The sequence below is a fragment of the Alternaria novae-zelandiae genome, assembly GCF_023758075.1.
Source record: "Alternaria novae-zelandiae strain BMP 2774 chromosome Unknown scaffold_5, whole genome shotgun sequence".
In the NCBI taxonomy this organism is placed as follows: Eukaryota; Fungi; Ascomycota; class Dothideomycetes; order Pleosporales; family Pleosporaceae; genus Alternaria; species Alternaria novae-zelandiae.
The window spans coordinates 571,373-599,338 of NW_026056965.1; the positions used below are offsets into that span (position 1 = coordinate 571,373).

Below are 27,966 nucleotides of genomic sequence, written 5' to 3' on the forward strand. Positions count from 1 at the left end.
GAGATGTCAAAACTTTACCTTCAACCGTGGGAACCCACTATCAATTCGCTGATTGCGTTCTAATCCAGCATCAGAGATGATCTTGTGTTCTCCACGTTCCGATCGACGCCATAAGCTTCCCGCTACTCGTTCTCCGTCGCACTCTGTACACTAGGCTCATTCCATCTTGCTTTTCACTCCGCTCCCCGTTCCACCAGCAACAATGAAATCACGACCCACGAGACGGTGACGAACACGCCAAGCACCGAACATGACAATACGAAGGGATGATGGATGGGGTACACGGTACCGTTTTTTCCCTTACCTTTACAGGCTCGATCATTGTTTCCTCCTGGCGGCTTTGGAACGTATTTTGCATTCGTCGATGATACCTGGAGGTCCGTTCACCTGCTGTTTCGCATCGCACGGATACCCCACAGTACTTTGAGGCTTGGTAGTATTTGCATGGATTTGCGGGCACGAGTGCTTGGGATACTTGAAGGAGATTCATTTCTTGCATCACTTGGTAACGTTGCTTCGGATCAGATTGTCAGATTGTCTTTCTTCGCATTCCTTGTCAGTATTAGCAGATCCCCGTCACAGTCGTCTCGTCCGTGGTGGTTTTGGTTATAGCTTTTTGCACAAGATTCCCCCAGATTCCCCAACACCTTGTTTCGTGTTTTTTAGTTGCTCATTTGCAGTTCCTTGCATGGTTGAAGGGATACGCATTAAGCTTCCCGCAAGCTGCTGCACCGGTACATTGGAGGAACATGTGGATATGCGTACCATGTAGGGTTCGGAACGCATAGCAGGAAGGATCTTCTTGACATATCCTTTCCTTACTAATAATATTACTCCATTGCGCGAATACGATTTACACTCCACACTCGGCGTAGCGTCGTGACCACACGTAGCGCACTTGACCATGCGAAGATGACATTGGGACCAGGCAGGGTTTGCAACCATGTTTGAACAGCAGATGGCTTTGTCTCGGACATCTGCACCCCAGAGTGTCAGAATGCGTCATGTCGCTCCGCGTACCCCAATTGCTTCGTGCATCTGCACGTATGCTCGGCATCTCGAATCCCTCAAGGGTCAGCTAACTACATGACGACGTGCGTCTAAGCATGAAGAACGACATGGTACATGGGTTCTGCGACACATGGACGACACAAAGACCGGGTGCGGGAGCGGACGGCTACACTGGACCGAGCTCAGACCCCGATGCATCATCGATTCGCGCGAAAGGGAGTCGATGGCTCGGGTATCTGGCGCAGCAAGCTATACTACCAGCGACCAAAAGTCTAAAAGCGCACTGTCCGGAATGCCCAGACGATACACGATATTGACGTTATTGCTGTTGCGGTTCCTTCATCGTCGGATCCGTGGACGAGACTACGCAGTCAGCCAAGCAGTCCACTGTTTCTTCCACCTGTCGGATCTACTCCGGCGGCTTTCCCAAATGACCGCAGTGAAGGTGGCCTAAGATTGCGGCTCAACGTATATCGGATAGGATTATATTCATGCTTTCTTCTGTGCTGACAGGGCGCTCATCGGTCAGCATGCACGGTTACGTCTGCCTTGCCGACCCTGTCGTCTCGTCTCAACGGCCTAACGATCACCCACCGCCAGGACGCATGAGTTGTTGCTTTTCCCATCGCAAGCCACAAATCTGACTTGGACTCCGCGGCCACGTGATGGCCGCGGATCTGTTCCTTCCCGCTGGCAAAGGGTGCTTTTGCTTTTGCGCTGCGAAGAGCAGACGTTACATGGTAACGCATCTCGCTTACAACATTGCGTCGCATATGTCTGGAAAGTTTCTCGGGGTCGTATCCTCATGTAAACTGAGTGAGTTGAACGGCGCCGGAGCAGAGATGCCTCTTTTGATCTTTATCCACTCTGAACTTGCATCATGGAACTGGATTATACTCGTGAGCACGGAATACCATCGTATAAGCCCCAGGGGTCTCGGCATATGTACTGTAGGTATGACCTGCATATGTGAATCTCAACAAGATTGTCACATGGATCCTCATCGCAGCGGCAACTATTACCGTCCATACAAGAACCACGAATGATTTTCGCGTAGTAAGCTGGGCATATAGGGCCCCCTGCAAGAACGGTAAGTAGGTACACCGCTGCCGCAAGGTAAGACAGCATTCCGGCTATCTGGGTAATTTCGCCCATCTGGTCTCTCCAGGGTTCTAGCTGACGAGTACCAAGAAAGGGCAATAATCATTGCTGGTATCGACGTGTAATGTGGCTGGACCCTTTCTTCCCCCATTCTAACCAATCTCCTCTCGATCACGCGCCGAAAATGCAACTATGATACGTTGTCGGATAGCGCATCCATCCATACAAGCCCGCTGCGCAACGAGCCGAGGGACGTGTATGGCTGGGACGCGCCTCCGTTTACTTTTTCCCTTTGACATGGATTCTCGCTTTACCCGTCACCATCTCCTACCCCATCGAGCTGGCATGGGAATCTCGTCATGCAAATGTTCAACCTTGCAAAGTGGAGACCTCACATGTCGCTCCCGATGCAATGCAGGTTGAGTCACAGCGCCGTTTGCAATCGCAGGAGCTGCTAGTCTGGTGTTAGTGTCGTATCCCGAGGTTTGGGATCGTTTGATTCGCGTCGTCTTGTCGCATGGGCGGCTAGTTCTACTGTGTCATTCGGACCGACTTGGGTCAATTGGTACGAATACTGGGGACGATTTCGATGGGGAATATTGGAAAAGGAATGAGAGCATGGTTTAAGGTCAAACGGCATTCAACGCCGTCTCCATTTACACGCTGCGGAAAGCTGCGATCTTGTGGAGTTTAACTAAGTGCAGGGGTAGATCCGCGATCGGTAAATACAATTGACCCTGGATCTCAGGGATTGAGGTGTTTGTTCAGGTAGTATTCGCGATGACAATTGAGCAGGTCTTGGCTTCTGCATCTCTTGGACTTGTGGCGGCTAACTAGATGGACAAGCGGGGTTTGTTGTCGCTACTATTGCGTATGCAAATCTTATTGTTGTTGTTTTTCTCACAAGATCACTCATACAACGCTAGGTAATGTACCAGCTTAGCGCCAGGTGGTTTCCAACGCCTCCAACACCACAATGTCTGATGGACCGCGGCAACCGAGACAGCCGCTCTCGACGCCATCGTTTGTGGGCAGTGGTATGTGTGAAGATCTCCATTCTTTTCTTGAGCATCGACTCGGCGTATGGAGCTTTTACCCGCTTTGCAAAGGCTCTCGGACCAAACCGGCTCTCCCTGGAGTACCACCGGAAATATGATATGCGCAAGAAGCAAGCATCGTGGATATTGGCGATCCGCTCGACAAGGCTCCCGCTTGTTCAAGGGCTTCTTTGACCCGCTGTCGCTCAGATCACATAGCTGTCATAGCTATGAAGATGCTCGCGCTTTCTGTCATGCATACTAATCATATCTCATCGTAAAGATATACAATACGTCATGTAGGAAAACGTGGTGCTGGGAGATACAACGTGTACTTTCAGTTTATGGTACACTTACAGTTGAAACAAGACGACTTTCTTCGTCTATTCAGAACCAACCTTGGAATCTTCGCATCTCTCCGAGATCTGAGCGAAAAGAAAGCTAATTGCCAAGCCAATGGTTCCCCAGCCTCGACGCCGAAGAGTGAAACAAAAAAGACATCTTCTGCTCGCGTAAGAGCCGGATAATCGAGACGAACCCAAGGCTAAACTGCTATTCCATCGATTCGAAGATCCAAAATTTGACGTGACGACTAGAAAAGCAAGCTCATTAACCGTCGAAGCATTTCCCCCGAAAGCAGCCGTAGAACACACCTTCTGCCAAATAGCCACATCTGCCAAATGTTGCACCAGATTCGGTACCTGGGTCTCGTACCTGCATCCAGCCTCAGGATACGGTCCCTCATATCGCTACCGCGCACCAAAGTCAGGTACAGTACCACAAAAACGTCTCAACCCTTCTGTGGTTCACAGTACGATCTACAACCGCGAAGGGGGAAATTATGTACCTGCATACCTAGGTAATGCGCGGATCACTATAGTTTCATTGAGACAACTCGGAACCAGAATCTGTCAACCAGGTTCTCGGGTATTGTCCTCCTCTGACCATTGACCATTGACCATTGACATCGTCAAAGGCAGTATTTCCTCGACACGACTTCGGAAAGAGGCGGAAGGTAGCATTCAACAAAGCCTCAAAGTGTTATTCAGAGGCGCTCATTCGAAGATCTAAGAAAGCCACACAAAAATACATCTAATAGCACAAAAGCAGCGCTTTCAGTCCATGATTTTCTCCGGTAGCGGATGTTTCAAGCAAACAAAGCATTACCCGGTCGATCAGAAGTTGGTAGAAGGAAAAACTAACATTCTAGCACGTTTCGAAGCGCCTAATTTGGGACGACGGGTTTCGGTCACGCCGTAAGGGGGAAGTGTATACCAGACTGGAATGATCTGTTCAAGGCTATGGAGGCGGAAGCGGGTAGGTCTGTTCTATTCGCACCGGTACCTGTATTGTAGGAATGAGGGGATTGGGAATGGGAGGGAAGAAGCAAGTTTGCTTGTCTAATATCCTTTGCTAACGAATCGTTCACGCAGGATGCCGTTCGGGGAGAGCGGAATGCGAAGCTAGATACTCTGTACCAATACCAGTGAGATGGTAGGATGAAGGGAGAAACCGCAAGTCCAGACCGTCTCAGATACTGGGCAGATTAATTGGCGATTTCGGTGCTTGCCGTAGCTATGGGTACGAGATCCGAGGCTTGGTAGTTGAGGAATTCGAAGGGCTTTAATTGCAATTATGTGGGAATACAAGTCAGTCTCAACGGAAGGTCAGCGGGGAAGCCGATGCTGCCTCGTCTTTGGGGTTTGAGGATTGGCTGAGCGTGCTGTGTGATTGAGTAGAACGGTATCTGGTTTCAGTGCGTAGTGATTAGCATTTTACGATACAGACATATACATGTGGCGACTACTATCGTGATAGATATCCAACTATGCACTATCCTTAGAAGTGATGAGATACACGTGCTGGTAGGTAAAGCAGAACGAACAGCCCAAACTTGAAGCAACATTCGTCATCCATAGAAGCCGCCTTCGTGTTGTCGAAGACTTGAACAGCTCTTGCGCTGAAATCAGAGACTCATGGTTTCCTACCATATCACATCACACCAACCTTTGTGACTGTCAAATCAATTTTTTATTTGTCAAAAGCCCAATACTCTCAAATACTCCCCTCTGTTCCTCACTGTCCGTATGTGTCCTCCCCGCATTGAACACTGCTGTTTCCTCTTCGCAAGAGCTACTTCAACGCTTCTTGAACAGTGTTGTCAAACCAACTTCCTCTCCCACAATGCGTGACTCTACACAACTTCCCTCTGATATCGTGAATTTCAGTCATACGAGATGTAGACCTTTTTCAAGAATGATAACGAAAGTAAGACGACCGATCTTTTTGGCGTGTTAAAAGACGGTGGTGTCTTCCCGACCCCGTTCGACCAAACCTGTCCACCACACTTCATCAGCATAGCGCATCATGTCATAGCAGACTTGCGCGCTCTGTGTTCTTAGACGAACCATCTTGCTCGGGTTGTAGTTCGCCATACCGGACTCGATCATCCTATACGTCGTGAAGTGCTGATGTATATAGTCCAGATTAGAGACCGGTGAGCTGGCTTGAGCAATTATAGAATGCTCTTGAAGATTGTAGTGAACGCAGTTTCCGGAGCTCAAGGCTCAATATCATGCATTGAGCCTTTGGGCTTCGATCTTCAAGGAAAGGGACAAGGGAGCACGAAGACTACAATGGATTCACTGAACATATACTGGATGGGCCTAGCATTCTACGATAGGTCCCGTATAACGAGAATTTACAAACAGGAAAGCACTCACACGCTTCATAGTGTTTACAATCACCCCTTCCCACTAACACCGATTACCTGAGTGGCAGCTCGGTCTTTGATTCAAAGCTGTACCGCATCCACTCGCCAACAGCTCTCAAGCTTTCCCACCGTACACTCTCATCTGCCTCCTGCATCAGTTCCATAACCCTGCCCTTTAGTCCCAACTTCTCAAGCTGTTGTCGCTTTTCTGGCACTTCCTTGACCAAACATGCTACGTCGTTGCAGCCAATAGCCAATACCTGTTTGTCGTTGTCCCAGCTCTTAGATAGAATCTCCGCAAGCTTTCGGGGCAGTTCACCCTTGTTATCTTCTAAGATGCGACGCGCATTCTCTTTCCAGAACGTAGCGTTACGGTGCGGTGGTGACCAGCGAAGGTGGCCCGACTGCAGCTCAGCAGCGTACTCGTCAAAGGTAGTCTGTGTCTTGGTGTATTCCTCGAGGAGATCGGTCAGGGCCTGTAGGTCTTCAAGGGCATCCTCGTCGGTCAGATGTCGTGATTTCAAGCTCGAGAGGAGAGCAGGTAGACGCGCGAGTACGGCCGTTGGAAGTAGCGTGTTGCGGTTCGTGGTTAAAAGGTTTACGAGGGTGGAGAGGAGGAGACGAGTGGTCTTCTCCTTGGGCGAGACCTTGAGGAGCTGCGTGTAGAGGATGACAATGTCGTGTTCCCTGTAAGGTGTTAATGTTTGCGAAACGTGAAATGGGAAAGGTACTGTACTCCTGAAGTCCTTCGCCTACGAGCTCGCCCTCAAAGCTGAGCTGCCAGATGACGAGCAATACATGGTATAGAAGCTGGAGGCCAACACCACCAGCAATGCCACCATCTGTTGTACTGCGAATACTGGCACCACCACTGTACAGGGTCGAGTCCGTGTCTTTGGCAGATCCGGCCGCAGCTCTCAGGATATCAAACAGAGGGCTGAGTGTCTCCTTCCTTTGCTTCCAGAATATGCGCCTAGACTTGGTACTGCGCAATACGGCCGAGTATTCCCGTACAGCGATATCCTGCAGACCAGCGTCGGATGCCTTTGCGAGTGTAGAGAGGTAGGTGAAGAGCTGCGCTAAGGCCTCATCGAGCTGGGGAGTGTTCTTGGCAGATGTTGTGACAGCATTAGACAGAAGGCCGGATAGGACGGAAGACGTCAGGAGCGGTACGGGGTCTTCGTTGTTGGATGAAGCCTTCAAGAGTGGTAGGAAAGGCTTGTAGGGCGCTGGGTGCTGAACGAGGGCTGATGTGAGGGCGGGTATGTCTGGAAATGTATGAGCTTCATCGCTTTATTAGAGAGGCTGCATATCTCCTACCATCAATCATGTCTCCCAGCAAGACCAGCATGTAGTGGATAATGTCTTGGCGCTTCGCAGCTGCCTCGAAGATGCTTTGCGACCCATTTCCGCCCACTAGCAGTGCCACGAAGCTATCCACATCGGACTCGATGATCTGCTTCCTCTGTTCCTTGCGCACTTTATCGATTGACTTGATCTTCTTGAGGTCTTCGTCGGTGATGGTCTTAGCTCGTACAGCTCCTTCCCATGATATAGGCCGGGCGCGGATGTTGTTCTGGATAGAGGTGAGGTACGTCGGCGGGTCTAGTGAAGACATTGCGAATATCGTAGTAAGTGGTTATATATTGGTGTGTGCGGCTTCGGTGCCTTGAATCGTAGTATTGGAGCTCTGCCCAGGTGATGTTGGTTGCTGTGAGGCCCACCTGGGAGCTCCGTCATGGTGCGGAGCTAGTGGAGCTAGGATCTTTTGATATCTTGGCATCCACCAATCTTTCGCAAACACCATCACTCCGCGCCTTCGGGGTTCAACAATCAACACACCTTGCGCAAAGATGGAGTACTTCAGTCTGAAGCGGTCGACCGCTGCCGATCACGGCCAATCCAATCTGTCCAGCAAGGTCTACGTGCGGTCTACGAAAAGTGGCAAGGTCCAGAAAATTGTGAGAGAACTGTATCTGCGACAGGACATTCCATGCTCGTCCAATCTTTGCAGGGCATGTCTAGAGATTGCGCCGACCGACTACTCGAAGAAAGGTTTGACCTCGAAACTCCACATGCAGAGTTAGACTAACCTTTTTCAGTCGCACCATTTGTCCTATCAGACACACCAGCAGGATCCAAGGACTTCCCAAATGGCCAATATCTCATTCCGGATACGAATGCCTTCCTTACTGGAATGGACTTGTTCGAGGTGGAGACCGCTTTTCATGATGTTATTGTCCTGCAAACCGTGCTAGAGGAAGTCAAGAACCGCTCCCTACCTCTGTACCATCGTCTGATCTCCTTGACCAAAAACGAAGGAAAGCGTTTTTACGTGTTCTTCAACGAGTTTAGGCAAGAGACGTATGTAGCACGGGAAGCTGGAGAAACGATCAATGATCGAAACGACCGAGCTGTGCGCAAAGCTGTGCAGTGGTACAACCAACACATTACGGAGGCTGTTCAAAAGCGGAGCAAGAAACAAACTCGCATCCCTACGGTAGTAATGATCACCGACGATAGAGACAACCTGCGGAAAGCCAAGGCCGAGAAAGTCCCAGGCAAGACTCTGTCCGACTTTGTCTCCGGCCTCGAAAACTCCGATGAGCTTCTAGATATGATCAGCGCAGCACAAGAGCAGCGAGAAGTCAGGTCGAAAAAGCCAGAGATCTTCTACTCCGAACACTACACGGTCTCGAAGATGATGACTGGCGTCAAAGCTGGAACGTTACACCAAGGCATTTTCAACGTCTCCCCATACAACTATCTGGAAGGCTCGGTTCACGTGCCTGCATTCGACAAATCGCTCCTCATTTTAGGACGTGAAAACAGCAATCGGGCTGTCTCTGGCGATGTCGTAGTTGTTGAAGTACTGCCTAAGGATCAATGGAAGGCGCCTTCAACCAAGATCATTGAAGAGGAGACGGTGAACAAGAACGATAACGCAGAAGCCGAGGAAGGCGAGAATGTCATCCCGGAGAGAGAGCGACGAGCGCTACAAGAGGAGGTCAAGCGAGTACACGGGCAGACTATAGAGGGCAGGCCACAGCCAACTGCGCGCGTAGTGGGTGTCATCAAGCGGAATTGGAGACAATATGTGGGCCACATTGATCGCGACTCCGTTCGTTCCTCTTCGAAATCGAGCAGGCAACAACAGACCGTATTTCTTGTCCCAATGGACAAGCGCATTCCCAAGATCCGGATACGAACACGACAAGCTGGAGAGCTCCTTGGTCAACGCGTTCTGGCAACAATCGACTCCTGGGATAGAGACTCTCGATACCCGGTCGGCCATTTTGTACGATCGCTCGGCGAGCTTGAGTCCAAGGGCGCAGAGACCGAAGCTTTGCTACTGGAGTGGGATGTTCAATACAAGCCCTTCCCGAAGACAGTTCTTGACTGTCTACCTGCGGAAGGCCACGACTGGAAAGTACCAGCTAGCTTGGAGGATCCAGGCTGGAAGGGACGCAAGGATCTTCGCGACCTCTTGGTATGTTCTATCGATCCTGTTGGTTGTGTTGACATCGACGATGCTCTCCATGCCCATAAGCTGCCGAATGGCAACTATCAAGTCGGTGTCCATATTGCGGACGTGTCTCATTTCGTTAAGCCGAACAACGCCATGGACAAGGAAGCCAGCCAGCGCGGAACGACCGTTTACTTAGTCGACAAGCGCATAGACATGTTGCCTATGCTTCTAGGAACAGACCTGTGCTCTCTGAAGCCATACGTAGAGCGTTACGCTTTCTCGGTAATTTGGGAGGTCACAGAGGATGCTGACATGGTCTCTTCCTACTTCACCAAGTCCGTCATTCGGTCGAGAGAAGCCTTCAGCTACGAACAAGCCCAAATCCGCATAGATGACGCCTCGCAGCAGGACGACCTCACGAAGGGCATGCGAACTCTGCTCATGCTTTCCAAGAAATTAAAGCAAAAGCGAATGGATGCTGGAGCTTTGAACCTGTCTTCGCCAGAAGTGAAGGTCCGAACTGAGTCTGAGACATCAGACCCAGCAGATGTTCAGACCAAGAAGCATCTTGACACGAACTCGCTTGTGGAGGAGTTCATGTTACTCGCCAACATCAGCGTCGCTGCGAAGAATTACGAGGCCTTCCCGCAAACAGCTCTGCTTCGTCGTCACGCTGCCCCTCCGAAGACGAATTTTGAAGAGCTAGATAACCAACTCAAAGTCAAGAAGGGAATGGAGCTCAAGACAGATAGTTCCAAAGCTTTGGCTGATTCACTCGATAAGTGTGTTGATCCCAGCAACCCGTTCTTCAACACTCTTGTCAGAATTATGGCGACGCGTTGCATGATGTCCGCAGAGTACTTCTGTGCCGGAACACAAGCGTATCCCGAGTTCAGGCATTATGGTCTTGCGAGCGAGATCTACACTCACTTCACATCCCCGATTCGCCGCTACGCTGATCTTGAAGCACATCGCCAGCTTGCTGCTGCCATTGAATACGAGCAGTTGGATCCCAGCCTACAGTCAAAGGCCAAGCTCGAGGCTGTGTGCAAGAACATCAACGTGCGACATCGCAACGCACAAATGGCCGGTCGCGCTTCCATTGAGTACTACGTTGGCCAAGCACTCAAGGGCAAGGACATCAACGAGGAAGGTTTTGTTATGAAGATCTTCTCCAATGGTTTCGTGGTCTTTGTACCAAGATTTGGAATCGAAAGTCTCATCAGATTGAGGGATCTCGCCACACCGGAGCCAGAAGCTGATTTTGATGCTGAGAACTATGTGCTGAGCATCAAGGGCGATATCAAGCGGACTATCGAGCTGTTTGAGAAGGTGACTGTCAGGATCACGGATGAGCTTGAAGAGAGCACTGGAAAGAGGAAGGTGCGCTTGAGCCTGGTATGAGTTCTAAGGGAACTATCTGTTGGCTTAAGTTCTTAAGGCGTTCAAGGCACGAAAATGGGGAGGGTCCTTCCATCTACTGTAACGTTAGACCTCTTCGGAGTTGTGGCCATAGCAATTCCAGTCGATACACGTGCGGTTTACTCTATTGCATTGTCTCCCCTGGTCGCTGTTCTGCGTCTTGAACGCGCATCTACACGTTACTGACTATTCATTTTCCAGGTAAACGGCTCGTACTCCGGTACCTAGGCCCTTAGCATGAATGTCACCTCGCCTTCTAGATGTCCAAAAAATACTTGACAAATAACGGCAGCGAACAAGGAAATGCACCAGTGTCTCAATTCAGTCGTCCTCCGACGCTTCTCTCGCTCTCAACCAGGCTTGCAGGTCCGACTTAACAGCAGCTTCCTGTTCGACATCACCCAATACTCGCATTCGGTATCGTCGCGCCCGCCCTCTCGTCTCGAACCCTTCTCAGCACGGTTCGATGGACTTCGCTGACCAACGCATATCCGATCCTTATTCTGCACGCGCAACCGCATTGCGCAAGCGACGCACCGACGAGTTCAGTTGCGACATGCCGACTCACGACATGCCGCTTCTCCACGTTCGGCCACGCCGACAAGGTTTACAACGGCTCCTGGGCATCCGCTTACCCCTTCTTCGCACTTGCGTTACCAGACTGTCTGATCTCGATCACCCCATTCTCACGCCATTGCATTGCGAACCGGACTTGCGATCTGTAGAAGTACAGCTACCAGGAACATTCAATGCCGATCATCTATACTTGCCCCGTGAGGAGCAGCACGGCTGGTAGAAACAAGCCACAACAAACGAGGAGATGGGTTATCTCTTTCCCGTCCAGGGCAATGGCGTATAAGGTGGCGCAAGATTAGCCCGGCAACGGACCGAGCCCGTTCTTGCATCTCCATGATCTACAGCGGAGGTTTGAAGACCGAAGTCGCGCGTTTGTCATTCGGCAAACCTGCTCTCACATGTCTACACGAGCTGCAAACCAGCCCCATCTCGCATGCGTGTGCATGTCTGGAGAATGACAGAAGGGTCGGTGGCGCTTGGAAAACGTTCCTGTCGTTCGGGAACGACAGCGAGGCTGGTGGGAAGCTGGAAGGGTGAGCGAGGTCGCTTATAAGGTTTGTCGTATGTGAATAGCGCGGACACGACTCCGGGCTGCGGATGCTTGCAGGAGATTGTGAAAGACGGTTGTGTTGCGCGCATTACGAGCTTAGATCCGCAGTGGGGGAGATGGTTTACCACCGTCGAGCCGCGCAGACATGCATCTGTAAGATGGAGATGGGCATACAGCCGTGTCGCTACCGTTGGTGTGCAGTAGGTGAAACTCGTTCGGTCCCCGCAACGAGATCAAGGTTCACTCAGAGTTTGGTACGATGTCGGCCCCGATATCGTAGCGCGCACTCCAGCATACTCTGGAGTAGAGTTCCCTTGTTCCCTGACAAATCGTCACAATGATGATCATGTTGGGGGTAGTGATTCATTAGCTTGTTCTTGATGACATTGTGCGCAAAGTTGGACGAGGAGGCATTGAGAGGATCTGGAAAGACATGTGAAGGTACGCAATGAGGGAGTAGAATTTCATTGGCGGCGGCTGAATTTCCCGGACGATTCAGTACCCTGATGAAGGCGGCAGAGTGCAACTCTGGGAATTCGCGGCTGTTCATGACCGTTCTGCAACAGCAAAAGTAAATCTACTCACCATGATAAGAGAGTTTTGCAAGACCAGTCAGGTGCTCGGTAATTCCCATGAAGCCGCGATTGTCTTGTTGATCGCTTCGTGGTGGCCGTACTAAAACCTCGCAGCCAATGGACGGAGATGCATGCTCCAACACGCATTTAGCATCTCTGCGTATTGAATGTGATCTTGCTCAGATCTGAGTATCGCATCCAACACCAACAGCCAGGAAGCCTTGCATGCAGATCCTCAACACTCGATCAGCAGTCCGCGACTTTGCCTCTTCCTTGCACTTGCAGCAAGCGAAGTGAGCATCAATCTATCTCTGATTATTATAAGCATCATTGAGCGCTTACTATAGTAATCAATCTACGGATGTGTGCACAGCCGCCCCCACGAACACATGTTGCGCAAGCGACGCGGGATGTCTAACATTGACGTTCAATATGTACCTGTCACACATAAATCGCGTGCAGACGGTACGAGTCGTAGTGGTCGGGTAAGAAGGGCGCATGTGGATGCAGCTGTCATCCGACGCACAAAAGCGTGTCATCCGGAACGGAGTCCCAGCGACTCATGTCTGATTTCAAAGCTGGCTTGCAGTGAGCGGTAGCGTCAAGCCTACTGAAGGAACACCTGCGCAAGCGTCACCGTTCACGACATGCGAACGACACATGGGCAGTCCAGCTGACCATAATGCGAAGACGTAGCTTCCGACATCACCCGCTGCTAATACATTGAATGCCGACAAATCCGGATCATGACTTTGGCAAGCAGGGCATGGGAAATTTTTCGCCGTGTAGCGTATTCGTCGGTGGTCGAGAAATTCCATGGGCAATAATAAGTCCGTTATATGGTGTCGGTGTTGGCTGGTACCCACACGATGCCCCACGCTCCCACTACACAATCCTGGGAAGCCCGGTAGAAGAGCCACAAGTATAGTCAAGAACCTTGAGGATAAGAAGTGGTACTTCGGATGCCCCCAGAGCCGATGCGTAGTCTAGGAGAATTCTGATCTTGAAAATCTTGCTCGAATGGAGAGTGCGGTGTGTGATGAGCCTGAAGTGGTGCCGGGCCTTCTTCTTGTTCGAGAGGCAAAGCGTTCATCTTCATCTCAATGACTCGGTTCTTGGGTGAGGTCATGACGGCTGGACTTCGGTGCCGAGACCCAGAACAGCGTAGGGTGTGCGCCGTCGCTTTCTCACGAAATTCAGGAGCTCACGATGCTGGTGTTGAAGTTGCGGCTGAGCTTAGCTGAGGACATGCCGCATCCGAGCCCTCATTGGTGGCAGCAAGAGATGTTCGATGCGAGCTGCGGTCTTGACATCCCCTAGTGTCTGGTATTATTTTAGAGGTATTAGGCATTAAAATACACTAATTAATTTGTCTAGTCTCTATAGTATAATTTACTAAATTTTCTACTTATTTTATACTTTTATTTATTTTTTACTAGTTAGCTTTCTTTTTAAGCTTATAGTTTAAGTACTTAGTAATTTTAAAAGTTATAAACTTTATTTTTTAAACTTATAAGTAACTATAACTAAGTATTAAGTATAAAAAATATAGCTTTAATTTTAAGTATAATAATAGTATTTTTATAAAGAGCTTTAAGTATAGTAATCTTTTTAAGTATAAGAAATCTAATATTACTTAAGTATATTAACTATAATTTACTTAGAATATAAGTAACTTTAAGCTTAATACTAATTACTATAATTAGTTCTTTATATTAAATATATATATTTACTAAGCTAATAATTTTAGTATATATAAGTTAAAGCTATTACTTAAAGTATAGGCTAGAGTTTAATTTTTATATAGTAATATTTTTATACTTATTAGTACTAAAGTTATTAAAGTTAGTAAAAGTAGTAAAAAATACTATAGTAAATATAATAATAATAGTAAAGATTTTATAGTAATAGAAAAAAGTTAAGTATAATATATATAAAATTTTTACTTTTAGAAATAAGTAACTATAGTATTATAAAACTTATACTTATAGTTTAGCTACCTTTACTCTTCTATAGAATATATATTAAATATTACTACTTAAAACCCTAACAGACACCTAGTGGTGCGGTCTTGACACCTTCTACTTTGGTCGCACTAATGACAACAAGACAGCCACAAGCATTTTCTCTCCACAATCTAGTAGATCAGGAGATATCAGAAAAAGCAATTCAATATCTGCGACGCACTACGCATCACACACGACGATGCAGCCTTCATGGGTATCTCCATAACTCTTGCCGTATTCCTCGCACTGGCTGCCGACGAGAGTTGCCGCCGCTATGTGCGCTCGATCTGGGGCACTACCACTATCGGTTCGTGGCTTGGGCGTCCCACGCTTGGTCGACGGTGATGGTACACGTGCAAGTTGCGCAGTTTAGCCGGTAGAACAAAGTCGCCCTGGCGCTATGTTCCAGCTACAGGTACCAGCCGTGTTGCTCGGCCTGGCGGCAAAGGCGCGTTCGCAAAGTCGGATCTCTGCTAGGTACCCTTGACCCAAGGGATGCCGAATGAGAAGGTCTAGACATCTAGCCTTGCTGGTATTCTCGTCGCAACCCTTAACAGAGCAGGATGTTCCCTTGATCTCGGATATAACGATAATAGCGATATGAGCGACAAAGTGGATGCAGACTGGGAAGCCTTTCTGGTCTTGGCATAGACTGCAAGTCTCATTTCGGTTGCGAGACGGGCGCGAAGATCATGATGGCCGCGGAATCAGGAGCGGGCCCTCTTTCCAGCGTGGATGCTCCTTGTGAGGGATTGAGTAGGAGAACCTCAGAACATGCTATTTGTGTACTGCATTATTTCAAAGCCATTACCATCATACGTCTGAAGCGTTTCTTGACAGAACGGTACTTCAGCGCTACCCCGTGGCTTCTAGGTGACATTGCGAGCATCGGCGACGGTAAGAACTCCTGTGAAACGCAAAATATGCTTCGGAGAGTTTTCGACGTGTGCCGCTAGCTGCCTAGACTTGTCGCTTTGGTGGCAGTGATGAGTCCAGATGATGCATTACCAGTACACTATGATTAGTCGCATGGAGGTAGCGTAGCAAACTGTAAGCCCCAGTCGACGGCTCTCATATCACTGTAGCGAATGTGCATGGCGGCGTTGGACTCGTTGCTCAACCAGAGTCGACCAGATTTGCTGTGTTTCAAGAAGGTCCGGTGAAGGCTTTCAAGCGCTATTGGCGGTCGACAAAACGGTCCCGCGATGAAGCATCGGAGATTATCAGCAATGAATGACCTGGCACGCTGGCGACCAAGCAACCGTTCGTGCAGGGGACACTGTCGGCGCAGTTTGCGCTATGTGGCCCGGTTTGCTGCATGGCAGGCCCTCGGTGCCAGGTATTGCGATAGTCAGGAACGCTCGGCTTCTAGTCTATAACCCATCCGTTATATCGACCAGTAGTTGTCTGTATCGCTCGCGCTCCAGATCTCGGCGTCGAAACTTGGAAACTTGATTTCGGCAGAAGCGAGTCGAGGCTGGTGACAAGCTGCAGCTGCAATGGGCTTGGGAACGGAACGCACACCAGCAGGATCTGGATGCGCTCCGTCAAGGGCTAAGATAAAGAACCTTGAGGGGAAGCTATCGCGGGACGCACCTAAAGCCCGACACGGGATTGGCCAGTGCCTGGAATGGGAGCGATACCCAAAGCCGTTAGTGTAGTTTGATAGATCGACGTCGTGTCAGCGCCCTGCTCAAGCGAAGTTTCCGACCGACACACGCCCCTTCAGGCGTACTGAGCGTTTGCTTGTCTCATTCGTACTCCGCCCTCTAGCGATGCAAGGAGAATCAAGAAGAAAAAAAAGTTTTTTCCGGGGTAGAGCTGCACGGCAACGACGAACGGGTGTGCTGTCGCATCTGCTATCAAGCCCTCGGTGTCAGGTTGCTGAGGCTGATGCGACTTCTGCCCCTGGATTCGTTCTGAGGTCATGATGTGCTGTCAAAGACCAACATCGTGCTGACCTCGACGACGCCACGTTGCCCGCTTCACGGCTTTGGGATGGCATATACTGGACGGGAGTGTCATGCCCCTGCAGCAGGCACGGTGGAATTGCCTATCCTGGGACTTGCGCCATCTTCAACGGCGGGGTGTCGTTCCAAGGTTGTCGAAATTAGCCCATCATGGATTGCTCTTAGTGCACTGCTCACCGATATTTGCTTGAGTCTGCCGTACTAACAAACTTCGCAACCCACCATCAGGTACGCTTTTGTACCTGCATCTCGCCTCAAGCCAAGCTAGTCCGGTGTCTATAACCCGCAACGCTCCTCTCTCTCGGTGCGCCGTCGTTGGCTTTTACCGAAGGACTGTTCTTTGTGCTGCCTCGTTTCGTGGCGCTAATAGCATACCGTCATTGCCTACTGCGGTTGTGGAGCGAGGGTACACGCATGACCCAGGTCTCCGCTCTCGAGCCCCTCCGCCTTCCCGCACTACTTTATCCGCATCGCCCTCCAAGGTTCATATCAGACAGAAGTGGGCTCAAGGTACCTACCATCGTTTCGTCGACCGCCACCTCTCAGGTGTAGCCGCATCAACCGCAGCCACAGCCAGCATGGTCGTGACCTGATCGACATCACTCCTTCGTATCTTCTTTTTGGATCTTCCTTCCAATACACCATCACGCCTTCAACAAAGACGATCACGACAAAGTTTTACCATTAAACGAAAGCAGTCCCATTCAACTCTCACACTCACATACACACCCTCGTTACAACTATGGAGCAAGAAACGAAAGTCTGGATCATCCTTGGTGCCGTCGTAGGCATCCTCGTCCTGACGGCGGTTGCCGTCGCCCTTCTCTTCTGCTGGAAACGATCTCAAAGAAGGATGCGAGGCTTCTCTCTGCGAGCTGTCACACCACTAGACGATGCCGAATTTGAATCGTGGAGACGACCCAGCCAATACACCCAACGACCGGAGAAGTACGGCATCCGACCAGCTGTCTTACGCGAACATGTATCACCCAGAGCCACTTCCATGTTCGAGAAAGAGCTTAGCACATACGAGTTCCCTCCAAGAACACCATCATTAACCGACATGGCTTCACTAAAGTCACCCACCAGCTCGATACGAAAGCCCGAGCGTGTACGGAGGAAGTCCAGTGTTGCTTCGTCTATTGCCGACCGACCCCCAACACCCTATTCTCCGAACTCTCCAAGCGGTGAATTCAACCGGGGCTCCACATCTTCACATCGATCCCAGCCTCTAATACATTACCCATCACCATCAGAAACTTCTGCTTTCCGCTTCAACTTCGAATCAGAGTACGGCACTCAACAAAAGGGCGCTGGACGCTGGATATGAACGCCAGTGTCACTTCAACATTCCAGCCATCTTCGCACCTCGAACATTACGGCTTGCAGTGATCTCTGTAATACCTGCAGCCTGCCGAAAGCACTCGAAGCGACTGAAACACACCTGACAGCTTCTTGCGTCACCACGCACCGCTTGCTGCTGTACAAGCATCGGGGCTGTCGCGATACCCAGTCAACACTTCACCTTTACGACCTTCGCTTCGCATACATACTTTACGATTGGACATGATTTTGTCATTTGGAGTTCGGCGGCGCTTTGCATCTATGATACCAGACCTTTGAGTCACTACACAGGCCTCGAGCCTCTTTGTTTCTTTTTGTTGGAGGATGAGCCACTCCGTGCCGAAGATCGCACGAGAATGCAATTCAGTAGTATAGCCAACCACATAGTCGGGTCTGCAGTTGTAGCACTGCGAGAGGCTAGTCCTCTGTACCCATATCAATGAACAAACTCATTAGCACATGATCCTTCACTTCCTGCTGCAGTGATCTCCCTCCCATTGCGCAATACGCCCTGCCCTGCAAGACATCACGCACCACGCATCACGACATCAGCCCAAGCGGCAACTCGGCCCCGACCGTTCCCACCCACGACTGCCGACGCCGACCCCTTAGCCGTGCAAACGCCTCATCTGTGCCTGTGCCAAAGGAAAAAAACGTGGTCTACACCGCCAGTTCCAAGACCCCAGAATGTTGCTATACGCGATCTGAAACTCTGCTCGGCCGCCATCTCCACTCCACTCCACTTCGACTATCGAAAAGCGAGCGGGACGCGATTCATGCGCGATCGCGCTTCCCGCGCTCGAAAAGTTCACCGCATTATCTGGCTGGGTGAACCCCGCGAGATGGTGAAGGTCGTGATATCTGGACTCTTGGGGGCTGAAATGTAAGACGCAGGGTGGTGGAGTAAGGGATCTTCGGTGTCAGTTGCTTTTGCGCACATCATGGGTGGGTTTTGGTAAGGGAGATGCAACTCATCTAAGCGACAAGCTAGATGCCTGCACGGGTACTATGATAAGAAGTAAGTAACTCAGAAGTCTACACTACTCCAAGAGACCTGAATTATTGGGATCCGTGTTGTTGCAGACCGCAGTGTGTACTTGCACCTGTTCACGTTCTTCATCTAGGGCTTGCTGCTTGCACTGGGTGGATGACTAAGCTAAGCGAAGCGAGCGGATGACGTGCAGCCAGGATAAGGTGTGTTGAGCTGCACGGCGTGCGTGAAAGCGTTTTAGTGGGTCAACGACTCAACGTGGACAGCTGTCACCGCAAACCGTGTGGGCAAAACAAGCAAATTATCAGCCACACCCCAATAACCCCCATCGCGTGCTCGTTTCTCAAGCCCATAATTCGCGTCGCCCCATTTCATCCACCAGCCACTATCCGCGCGCAGATCGGTCGCAAGCGCGAATCTCGTTATCCGCACCCCACAAACGCGTTCTATCGCGTCTGGCACACGACTTCTACACGTCCAATCGCAAATCGCCCAATATGGAGTTTATACAAGGTATGCTTCGCTGATGCGCCTATCATCCTATCACTGTATTGCGACACGGGTTGCTAACACCAGATACCAGACTACGCAGCTCTCCTCCCGCGCCTCCTCCCACCGTCCTTCGCAAACCCCCTCCTCCACCTCCTCACAACCTTCTTCGGCATCTCGCGCACGCTGAGCACGCACCTCTCCCCTCTCCTCAACAAACTCATCACCCAACCCGATGTCGCCTCCATCCTCGCGCTGCTGGCCATATTCTTCATCTCGCTCAAGATACTGGACATGATGTACCGGGCCGTCATCTTCTGGGTGAACCTGGCGTTGCGACTGGTCTTCTGGGGCGGGATACTCGTCGTGGGCTTCTGGGTGTACAACAGAGGGCCCGAGGGCTTTGTCGAGGATGTGCAGGGCTTGGGCGAGTACTGGCTGGGTCAGTATGAGGTGTATAGTCAGGAGGTTAAGGGGTTTCAGCAGCAGAAGGAGGATCAGATTAGGATGAAGGCTAGTGCGCAGCAGCAGCAGAAGAGGAAGGGGTGGCGGTGAAGATGGGGTGGAGACAATGGGTGGGGATGTGTGTATGGAGGGATGGGAGTTGGATACTTGTCGATATAATGACCGCAGTTCTCGGGGTCGAACTGCATGACTGGGCGCAAGACTGGACTTCTGCACATATTCTTATGGCGCTTAATGTCTTCAAAGGTCTGGGACTGGCTTTGGGATTCGTCGGCTTTGTACACAATATCGGTGTGTTTGGATGACTACAACTTGTACATGTTTGAGCTTCACGAATAATGGTATCCATGACAGTACTCTAGGCCTTTCGATTGAAGTATAACGGTGCTAACGCCTTTGAATCGATGTCTCCACGTCGACAGGATGACATCCAGGTGTTTGCTTTTGGAGAAGAGTCGCCTCTTGTTCCAGGGACTAAGGGCAAGCACAGGAAGATTCTGAATCTTTCTCGTAGCGGGAGGATGCATCCCGGGTTTACGAGAAGAAGGAGGAAAGTTTGATAGTCGCTGTGTCAAATCATTTAAAGAGCCTATGAGGTGGTGACTGAAGATCCTGCCAACATCCATCAACCACCTACAATGGCACCCCGGAGAAAGAAGCAGAAGACCAAACATGCGTCCGCTGCGGCAGACGGCACGGTACGAAGCACGACGCAACCCACGATCGACAGTCTGGCTATGGAGACGATGCAGACGGTCTTCAGTTATCTTGGTTTCCACGACCTGATACGATGCAGGCACGTGTGTAGGAAGTGGTCTCTGTACATACCAGAAACAAGCCCAGAACTGAAGAAGATACTCTTTCTGACATCCGATTTTCCACCATGCAAGCATGAGCTGCGCATTCAAGCTCGTAACTCCTTCGCCAAAGATGCCGGAGACACCTTCAATGTGAGTCCCGCCCTCCCGCGTATCGAAACCAGGGCCCCAGGGCTTCATGTCAATCCTATATTCCTCCAGCTCAAGTGGAACAAGCTCGTTATTCCAGGGCTTAGACAATTCTCTCCCACAAGTCGCTATGGTATATACGTACTTGACTTCACGTCCATGGAGCAACTACGCAGGATCGCGACATCTCTTGAGAGCAGGGTTGACGAAGGCTTGTGGACCGATATGTTGATATGCGTCCCACCAGTACAGAAGTTGGAATTACGTCTGACCATATACACGCCCGGGTTTTGTGCTCATCTCACACGCACACTTGCCGACAATCGTGGGATCCGCTTCCAGGACTTGGTTGCATCGCTCAGGAGCTTGTTGAAAGAGGTGGCTGAGAAGCTCATGATACATAAGGTTACGCTGCAGCACAAAAAAAGGATAATTGAGATTTTCGATTGGTTGGGCGGTGGTGAACATGGGGATGGTACCTTTGAGAATTTCCCGCGCATTGGATACATGAACACCGAGATTACCAGGGACGGAAGTTTGCGTAGGATGCGGTCGGGGCATTTCGAGTGGGTTTATCAATGAGTTCATAGCCTTAGAAATGAAAGATCACATATGCTGTCAGTCAGAAGTTCACGTGCTTGCAGGTTCCCGGCGTAGTCAGCTACAGTAACGATACACTGTTTCACTATCTTGATGGTCATTTACATATCTCTTCGTACATCTGAGTCCGATCTCATGGGCCAAGATCAAACAAAATTCATCAGTAGTATGACCTGATGATCACGCGGAATTGTTTCACCAAGTATCCTACCGCTCGATCAACGTGACTTAACACGCGGTATAACTTCCGGCCTCTGTATTCCAACCCTCTCAACTCTCAACCCCACTGGTCTCTCCCTGGAGATTGCGTTGCCCGAGATGCAATATAGGATGGAAGGAGATACACGTGCCCATACCAGCAACAATAGCATAAGCATGTTACACAAGCAACCTGACGTGCCGACAGATGGCGCCAATTATCATCTTCCAAACGAGATATGGCAGAACATATTTGGCTTTCTAGATCTACCTGATCGTAAGTTCACTCTGCGAATCTGCTCTCCCGAATGTGTTGTGGGCTCTTGATCCAGATGCTTGCCGCTGACTCTGAATATAGTTCTTCGCTCCCTTCGAGTGTGCACGGAGTGGCGTAATAACATCCAGAGCACTGATCCAGTGCTCCGCGACAAGATGTTTAAGGATCGGGTAGTGCCGCCTATAGATGAGACTAGAAGTGGAGAGAAAGCAGATGACAAGAAAGAGAACACGGAGCATAACAAAGGAGCAGATGATGATGACAAGAACCAAAACAGCGACAGCGACAAAAATCTGAGCAATACTACTGACAAGACGGAGGAAAATGTACCCACCGTCACAGTCAATCTACGTGCAGCTGCCGACTTGCTCTGCGTCCCCGGCTCCTTCCCAGAGGCCATGATCAGGTTCGAAGTCGATTTCAACACAGACTACGGTTGTGGGTTTCGCCCTGATGACTGTGATCAACTATCCAACTTTCCTTCCGGCACGAACTTCCATTTGATTCTTCTAAATCTGGAAGAGCGTCTGGACCTCGTCGACAAAGTATTTCAGTCAAGCAATGGGAAGCCATATAGGAACTTCAATTTCGATTCATTCGATTCTATCGATGACGTGTTGGAACGGATGCGAAAACATTCGCGTAGCAGAAACGATGGCTCGTGGAAAGATATGCTGTTGTGTGAGCCAGCTCAGCCGCGCATCAACGTGGTCTTCGACTATACGTATTACACCCGTGGGCGTCGCAAATATAAGCTTCGTGGGCAAAGCGGATGCGGAGTTACAATGGGTCAGTTTGTGAGGGCTTTCCGTGATCAGTTGAAACATATTGAGGAGGACATACGCGGATTTCCCGAAGAGATGTTGGTCTACTGCGGTGAATGCTGGGAGAAGAATCATGAGGATTGAGTATCAACCGGATGGCATGATTTGGGAGGTAAGAAGATAGAATGAGTCTAGGAAATGAAGAGACCTTTGTCAAACAATGAGGACATTAGCAATATATCTTGATGGTCATGTGGACTTGTCTTAGGACACACATGTCGCTCGATGAACGTGATCTCCGGCGCAGTATAAGGTCTAACACCCCAGTGTCGCTATCCCTACTATCATCAACCTCGATCCATTCTCACAGGTTATCGCACCACCGGAGATACCAAACAACATGCAGGGGAATACAAAGGACAGCACCGATAAATCCGATTCAGGCATACTGACTGGGAACGCAATCCCAGACGCCCCTCCGAAGATACTACGGAATGAAGCTGGTTCAGATGACGAGAACGATGACAGCGAGAACGAGGAGAAGGACGACAACACGGACGATGCGAGTACCGACAGCGACGATGACGACAGCGATATTGCCACAATCACCGTGAATCTGAGAACGAGTATCGAGCTGAAAGGCCTCCCCAACTCTTTCCCGCGGACCGTGATAGTCCTGGAAGTCGACTTCAACGAAGCGTCCACGAACCCCGAACCTATCTTCGAATTTACTCGCGATAACGCCTTCCACGACATTATTGACAACATGGAGCAGTGCATGCACCACGTCGACGAACGCTTATTCGACAGAGCAAAGATACGAAACTCCGGTAAGCCACGACCCTGGTTCGAATTCGAATCTTTCCAACATCTGCAAGAGTTGTTGGAAGTCAGCAAGAACAATCCTTTACCCAAGAAGAGTGATTGGATGGACCAGCTTCTGTGTACGCCAGGTCTCCAACGCATCGACGTCGTGTTCGCATATAGGGCTCACAGAAACACAGCCCGCAAGTACGATCTCTTTGCGGAAAACGACAATGGCGTTACTGTAGGTCAATTTGTGGAAGCTTTTCGCGATCAGCTGCAGCACGCAGAAGCAGACATACGCAAGTTTTCTGATGAGCTTACTCTAATCTGTAATACGTGTTTCGACGACGCTATCAACGACAATTGAGTATATATGTTGAAACAACGAGAAAATATGACCAACACAGAACATAGTGCCAGAAAGAAAGATATGAGAAGGACCCCACACCAAAATGCTCTGTCTTGATGAGTTTCTTAATCCGAATGTGGCTGCCTAGGTGGGGTGACTTTTGTAAGCACGATCACCTCTGCAGGTGACATCAGAGTGATCGAGAATAGAACGATACCAGTCTGTAGAATGCAACAAGAGTAAAATAGCATGGCGGTCGAAATAAGCAAAGCAATGCACACTCATGTGAAACGTGCTATTCTCTTTGATAAGAGCGATCGATGTAAGTTGGGATCGAATGGCCAAGTCGCAACATATTCACCTGTCCACTGATCATGGCAGATTGGCGGAATGAAAACAGAAAGTTCGAAAGGCAGGTTCAAAGTAGCCGTGCATTGAATATTGTCGTGTGTAGTTGTGCCCATGATGCAGATGAAAGGTGCCCAAGCCAAGCAACCAATGACGTCGCAAAGTCCCCGCAGACCTCCAGCGACGCGCGCACCAAACGATCAACCCTCTACACGCGCAACCGTTACACAGGCTCACTCCTTCCACTTTCCCTTGCAACTATCTACCAACCCACACAAAACATGGCAGCAATATCCCCCGCCCCCGCCTCAACACCCACGCCCACACCCTCGACAGCAACAACGCTCACGTCCCCCAACTTCGTCTTCCCACCGCACTACTCCTTCCCGCCCTTCTTCACCCTCCAACCCGTCGCCAGCACGCGCTCCTCACAACTAGCCTCCTGGTCCACGCTCATCCAGTCCTACTGCCGCCACAACCGCATCTTCACCCTCTCCCTCATCGACGCGCTCCCCACGCCCCTCTTCACAAACACCACGCTGCGACGCAGCCTCTCCCTGCGCGACGCAAAAGCCATCATAACCTACATGGCCTCCCCTGAAGGCGGCAACCGGGCTGAATTCATCCACACGAGTTCCTCGAAGAAGGCGAAGGCGGGGGAAGAGAGCGAGGGTGGCAAGGCGTGGATATATTGGCGCAGGCCGGAGGAGTGGGCTGCGGCGTTGGAGGAGTGGGTTGAGAGGACGGGGCAGAAGGGTACGGTGCTTACGCTGTATGAGATTGTCGAGGGGGATGCGAGTCGGCGGGAGGAGTTCTTTGGCATGGATTTGGAGTTGTTGCAGAGGAGTTTGGGGGTTTGTGTTAAGAGGGGGAGGGCGCAGGTTTTTGGGTCGGGGGGTGAGGGCGAGGGTGTCAAGTTCTTTTGAGAAGACGCTTTCATGTGGTCTTGGGGGCTTGATAAAAGTTATGGGATATAAGCAAGGGGTTAGAGAGGAGGAGGAGGAAGAGGCGTTGAATGATACCCAATCGCATTTCGGACCTGGAATCGCAATTTCTGCTATGAACACATACTACCCTGGCAACTCTATCGTCTACGCAGCACCCAACGGATTCCGACACGCATCCGTCAAACTAACCCTCGGCTCCCTCCCCTCAACAACAGCATCTAGCCACGCCCTCACCCACTTAACCGTCATATCATTCTCACACTTATCCATCGCAACAAGCACATCAGCCCGAACCTTCTCCCTCTCAAAGACTCTCACCCAAGCCGGACAAATCCTCGCCATCTCCTCCAAAAAGAACTTCCTCAGACAAGTCGTTTCGTAGAGTTCCAGCTCTGTTTTGTGTACCTCGGACGCGGTGTCGCTGGTAAATGCGGGAGGAGTTGTCCGCGAGGGCCCCTTGAGGAACTGGGGGAGTTGGACGGCGAAGTAGGGTGGGAGCGTTGCGACGCATTCCCAGTCTACGATTGAGATGAGGTCGCCTTGGGGGTTGACGAGGATGTTTGAGGTGCTCATGTCGCGGTTACAGAGGATTGTGGGTTCTGCTGCCGAGCTGCTGTTGTCTGGGAAGAGTCGTGGGATGATAGTGCGGAGACTTGATAGTACGGCTTGGATGTCCGAGTAGTGTTCTAAGTCGTCTTCATCTTCTTGGTCTAGTTTGCTGGCGAAATGCTCGAGGATTTGGAGACGGGCGGTGAGGTACTCGTGGGCGCTTCGGAAGGGTCCGCGGGCGATGTCTAGGGTGATGTTGTCGCCTTTGAAGAAGGCGGGTTGGACGATCTCGCCGACTGGATGTGTAGACTGTCCATCCGCGTTGGCGAGAGATTCGTCGGCTGGACCTAGACTACCAATACCAGATAGCTCGATATTGAACAGTTGTGCCACATGCTCTGCCATCTGCTTGACTAACAAGCCCTTCTTCATCCAGGACATTCCATGCCAGACTTCGTGTAGAGGGCATGCATCAACCCGCTCCATCAGCATCCACTCGAAGCCAAGCTCATTTGAAAGGTCTGCATCGTGTGCGATGACGTGCGGTACTGGGATATCGGTTTTCTCGCGAATGAAAGCCAAAGTTGCGACTTCGCTGCTGGTTTTGACGACTGGTGCGACGGGTAAAGTGACGCGGAAGATGGATCGACCTTTGGTGCAGTCAATAGAGAACAGCTTGTTGAAAGCGCCCTCGGCGAAGGCTTTCACAGTGACTGATTCTGCTTCCGATAGTTTCAGATTATCGCGTGTCAGCCTTGCGATAGTCTCTATCGATGGCTCTTCGGTCCAGCATGGCTCAATGCTGAAGACGTCTTCTACCCATTCTAAGCCTGGCTGATTGACTTTACGTCGCGGAAGAAGTGTCGTCGTCATAGTGTGCAGCTAAGTTTGGGAAAATGGTGGTTGTGGTGTGGTTGAAGACTGGAAATGGAAGTGAGAAGTTGTGACTAGACGCAAAGGGGAAGCAGTACGCTCCCTTGTTTGTCTTTCATTTTCAACAACGTCACCACTGAAAAGTGAACATATCTGACGTCGTGGCAACACCATCAATCCCAAGGTGCCGCGTCAGTATTGTGAAGTCCATCTGGTCTCTTTTGGCATATTCACTCACATCACTTCGCACGCACAATGATCTGTCGCCCTCCTAATATGGAGGTCCTCTTTGGCCCAAGTGCGTTCTTTACTCACCAGCCTCAACCAGAGATCTATAGAAGAGCAAGCGTACAAGACCACAGATATGGGTAAGACTCGCAAGGCCATGATGGCTTTCATCGATAGCATTCCGGACTCCAAGCTAGAAGGCGGCTTCAAGAGCGATACCATCTACACTGACCTCAAGAACTTCCGACTCGACAACCAAGGTGTAAGTTGAAGCCCGAAAGAAGCCCAAACTTTGTCTCTTCTCATATACTAACAAAATTATATAGATCACAACGGCCAGGGGCGACAAGCCGGCATGTGTCAACCTCCAGATGCAGGTAAACAAGCGACCCAAGATCACATCCCTTGCAGATGCAGCGCCCTTCAGCGTTGCGCATGTAGAGATTCCAGTCGAGGAATCCTGGTCCGCGGAGACGATCAAGTCGGAGCTCAAGAAGAGCTGCATTGCTCATGGTGATAAGACCGGCCACTTCTAGGCGGCTTGGGTGCTTGCGTAAGTTAGTACATCTCGGCGAGTGTTCACGGCGATATTCTTTTCCGACATGGATAGGCGTTTTATACCCGGAAAGGTGTTGATGTTGCACAAGACTAAAAACGATTAGCGACGTCTTGAGCAACGAGTATAGTAGTCCAAGATAGACTTCAATCCGGAAGTCAGGTTTGCCTGAGTCGCATTGACCACATCCCCGCAAGACGCAAAGTTAAAACAAGCAGTGTCAGATGCTCCGTGCCTGAGAACTGTGGACGTGATGACGCCGCAAAAGCTTGCATAGTGACTGAGGACAAGGAGTCCATGGTGACTGATGCTCTGAATGCTGGGGAAAGTCTTGGGACGTGGCTGATTGACGGTGGAGAGGATGGCTGGACGCTTGGATCTTGATAGCGTAGATCACAGAGAGTTTTGAGAGATGATCCCAATAACGAGACAGATTGATCTTCGACTCTGGAGTGAAAGAAGGCTGGGGACCAGAGTTGGACAGGCAGTGCATGTAATGGTGATGCGGCGTAAGTGCATCGTGACACAGACGTCAGTCATCGGTAGTGGTCCTCTGCGGCGTACTAGGTGTGATAGTGACGCAACACATGCTAGGGAACTCGAATCCACCGTAGATGTGGTGGATATGGCTGGTGATGCAGATCAGGGCGGATCGTCGCAGGCTCAGAGTAAACAATGGTTCTGGTTGAGGGAGCGGGCCGTTAGCTAGTCTGCAGTAGGAAAGGGCCGAGGGTCAACGGGCGCTGCAGAAAGCTACGCAGAGCGCACAGTAAACAGAACGATGGACGACGCTAAGAACGAGGC

General features: G+C 50.4%; 8 protein-coding genes across 8 annotated transcripts; 6 read left to right on the top strand and 2 right to left on the bottom strand.

Annotated features, from left to right (window-relative positions):
• Window positions 1-5,915: 5,915 nt before the first annotated feature.
• Window positions 5,916-7,480, bottom strand: J4E88_003238 (uncharacterized protein; the record flags this gene model as incomplete). Its single annotated transcript, XM_049396891.1, has 3 exons — window positions 5,916-6,549; window positions 6,599-7,130; window positions 7,183-7,480. The coding sequence occupies 3 exons, from the start codon at window positions 7,478-7,480 to the stop codon at window positions 5,916-5,918; spliced, it is 1,464 nt and encodes a 487-aa protein (XP_049257233.1).
• Window positions 7,481-7,715: 235 nt separating this feature from the next.
• On the top strand, window positions 7,716-10,735 carry J4E88_003239 (uncharacterized protein; the record flags this gene model as incomplete). The annotated part of the gene is made up of 2 exons (XM_049396892.1): window positions 7,716-7,917; window positions 7,965-10,735. The coding sequence occupies 2 exons, from the start codon at window positions 7,716-7,718 to the stop codon at window positions 10,733-10,735; spliced, it is 2,973 nt and encodes a 990-aa protein (XP_049257234.1).
• Window positions 10,736-17,172: 6,437 nt separating this feature from the next.
• Window positions 17,173-17,760, top strand: J4E88_003240 (uncharacterized protein; the record flags this gene model as incomplete). The annotated part of the gene is made up of 1 exon (XM_049396893.1): window positions 17,173-17,760. One exon carries the CDS (start codon window positions 17,173-17,175, stop codon window positions 17,758-17,760), a length of 588 nt encoding a protein of 195 aa, XP_049257235.1.
• A 955-nt stretch (window positions 17,761-18,715) lies between these two features.
• J4E88_003241 (uncharacterized protein) lies at window positions 18,716-19,809 on the top strand (the record flags this gene model as incomplete). Its single annotated transcript, XM_049396894.1, has 4 exons — window positions 18,716-18,719; window positions 18,959-18,968; window positions 19,269-19,278; window positions 19,342-19,809. 4 exons carry the CDS (start codon window positions 18,716-18,718, stop codon window positions 19,807-19,809), a joined length of 492 nt encoding a protein of 163 aa, XP_049257236.1.
• A 3,096-nt stretch (window positions 19,810-22,905) lies between these two features.
• Window positions 22,906-23,679, top strand: J4E88_003242 (uncharacterized protein; the record flags this gene model as incomplete). Its single annotated transcript, XM_049396895.1, has 1 exon — window positions 22,906-23,679. The coding sequence occupies one exon, from the start codon at window positions 22,906-22,908 to the stop codon at window positions 23,677-23,679; it is 774 nt and encodes a 257-aa protein (XP_049257237.1).
• A 611-nt stretch (window positions 23,680-24,290) lies between these two features.
• J4E88_003243 (uncharacterized protein) lies at window positions 24,291-24,935 on the top strand (the record flags this gene model as incomplete). The annotated part of the gene is made up of 1 exon (XM_049396896.1): window positions 24,291-24,935. The coding sequence occupies one exon, from the start codon at window positions 24,291-24,293 to the stop codon at window positions 24,933-24,935; it is 645 nt and encodes a 214-aa protein (XP_049257238.1).
• A 165-nt stretch (window positions 24,936-25,100) lies between these two features.
• J4E88_003244 (uncharacterized protein) lies at window positions 25,101-26,378 on the bottom strand (the record flags this gene model as incomplete). The annotated part of the gene is made up of 1 exon (XM_049396897.1): window positions 25,101-26,378. One exon carries the CDS (start codon window positions 26,376-26,378, stop codon window positions 25,101-25,103), a length of 1,278 nt encoding a protein of 425 aa, XP_049257239.1.
• Window positions 26,379-26,654: 276 nt separating this feature from the next.
• Window positions 26,655-27,142, top strand: J4E88_003245 (uncharacterized protein; the record flags this gene model as incomplete). The annotated part of the gene is made up of 3 exons (XM_049396898.1): window positions 26,655-26,660; window positions 26,707-26,868; window positions 26,933-27,142. The coding sequence occupies 3 exons, from the start codon at window positions 26,655-26,657 to the stop codon at window positions 27,140-27,142; spliced, it is 378 nt and encodes a 125-aa protein (XP_049257240.1).
• Between the last annotated feature and the right edge of the window lie 824 nt (window positions 27,143-27,966).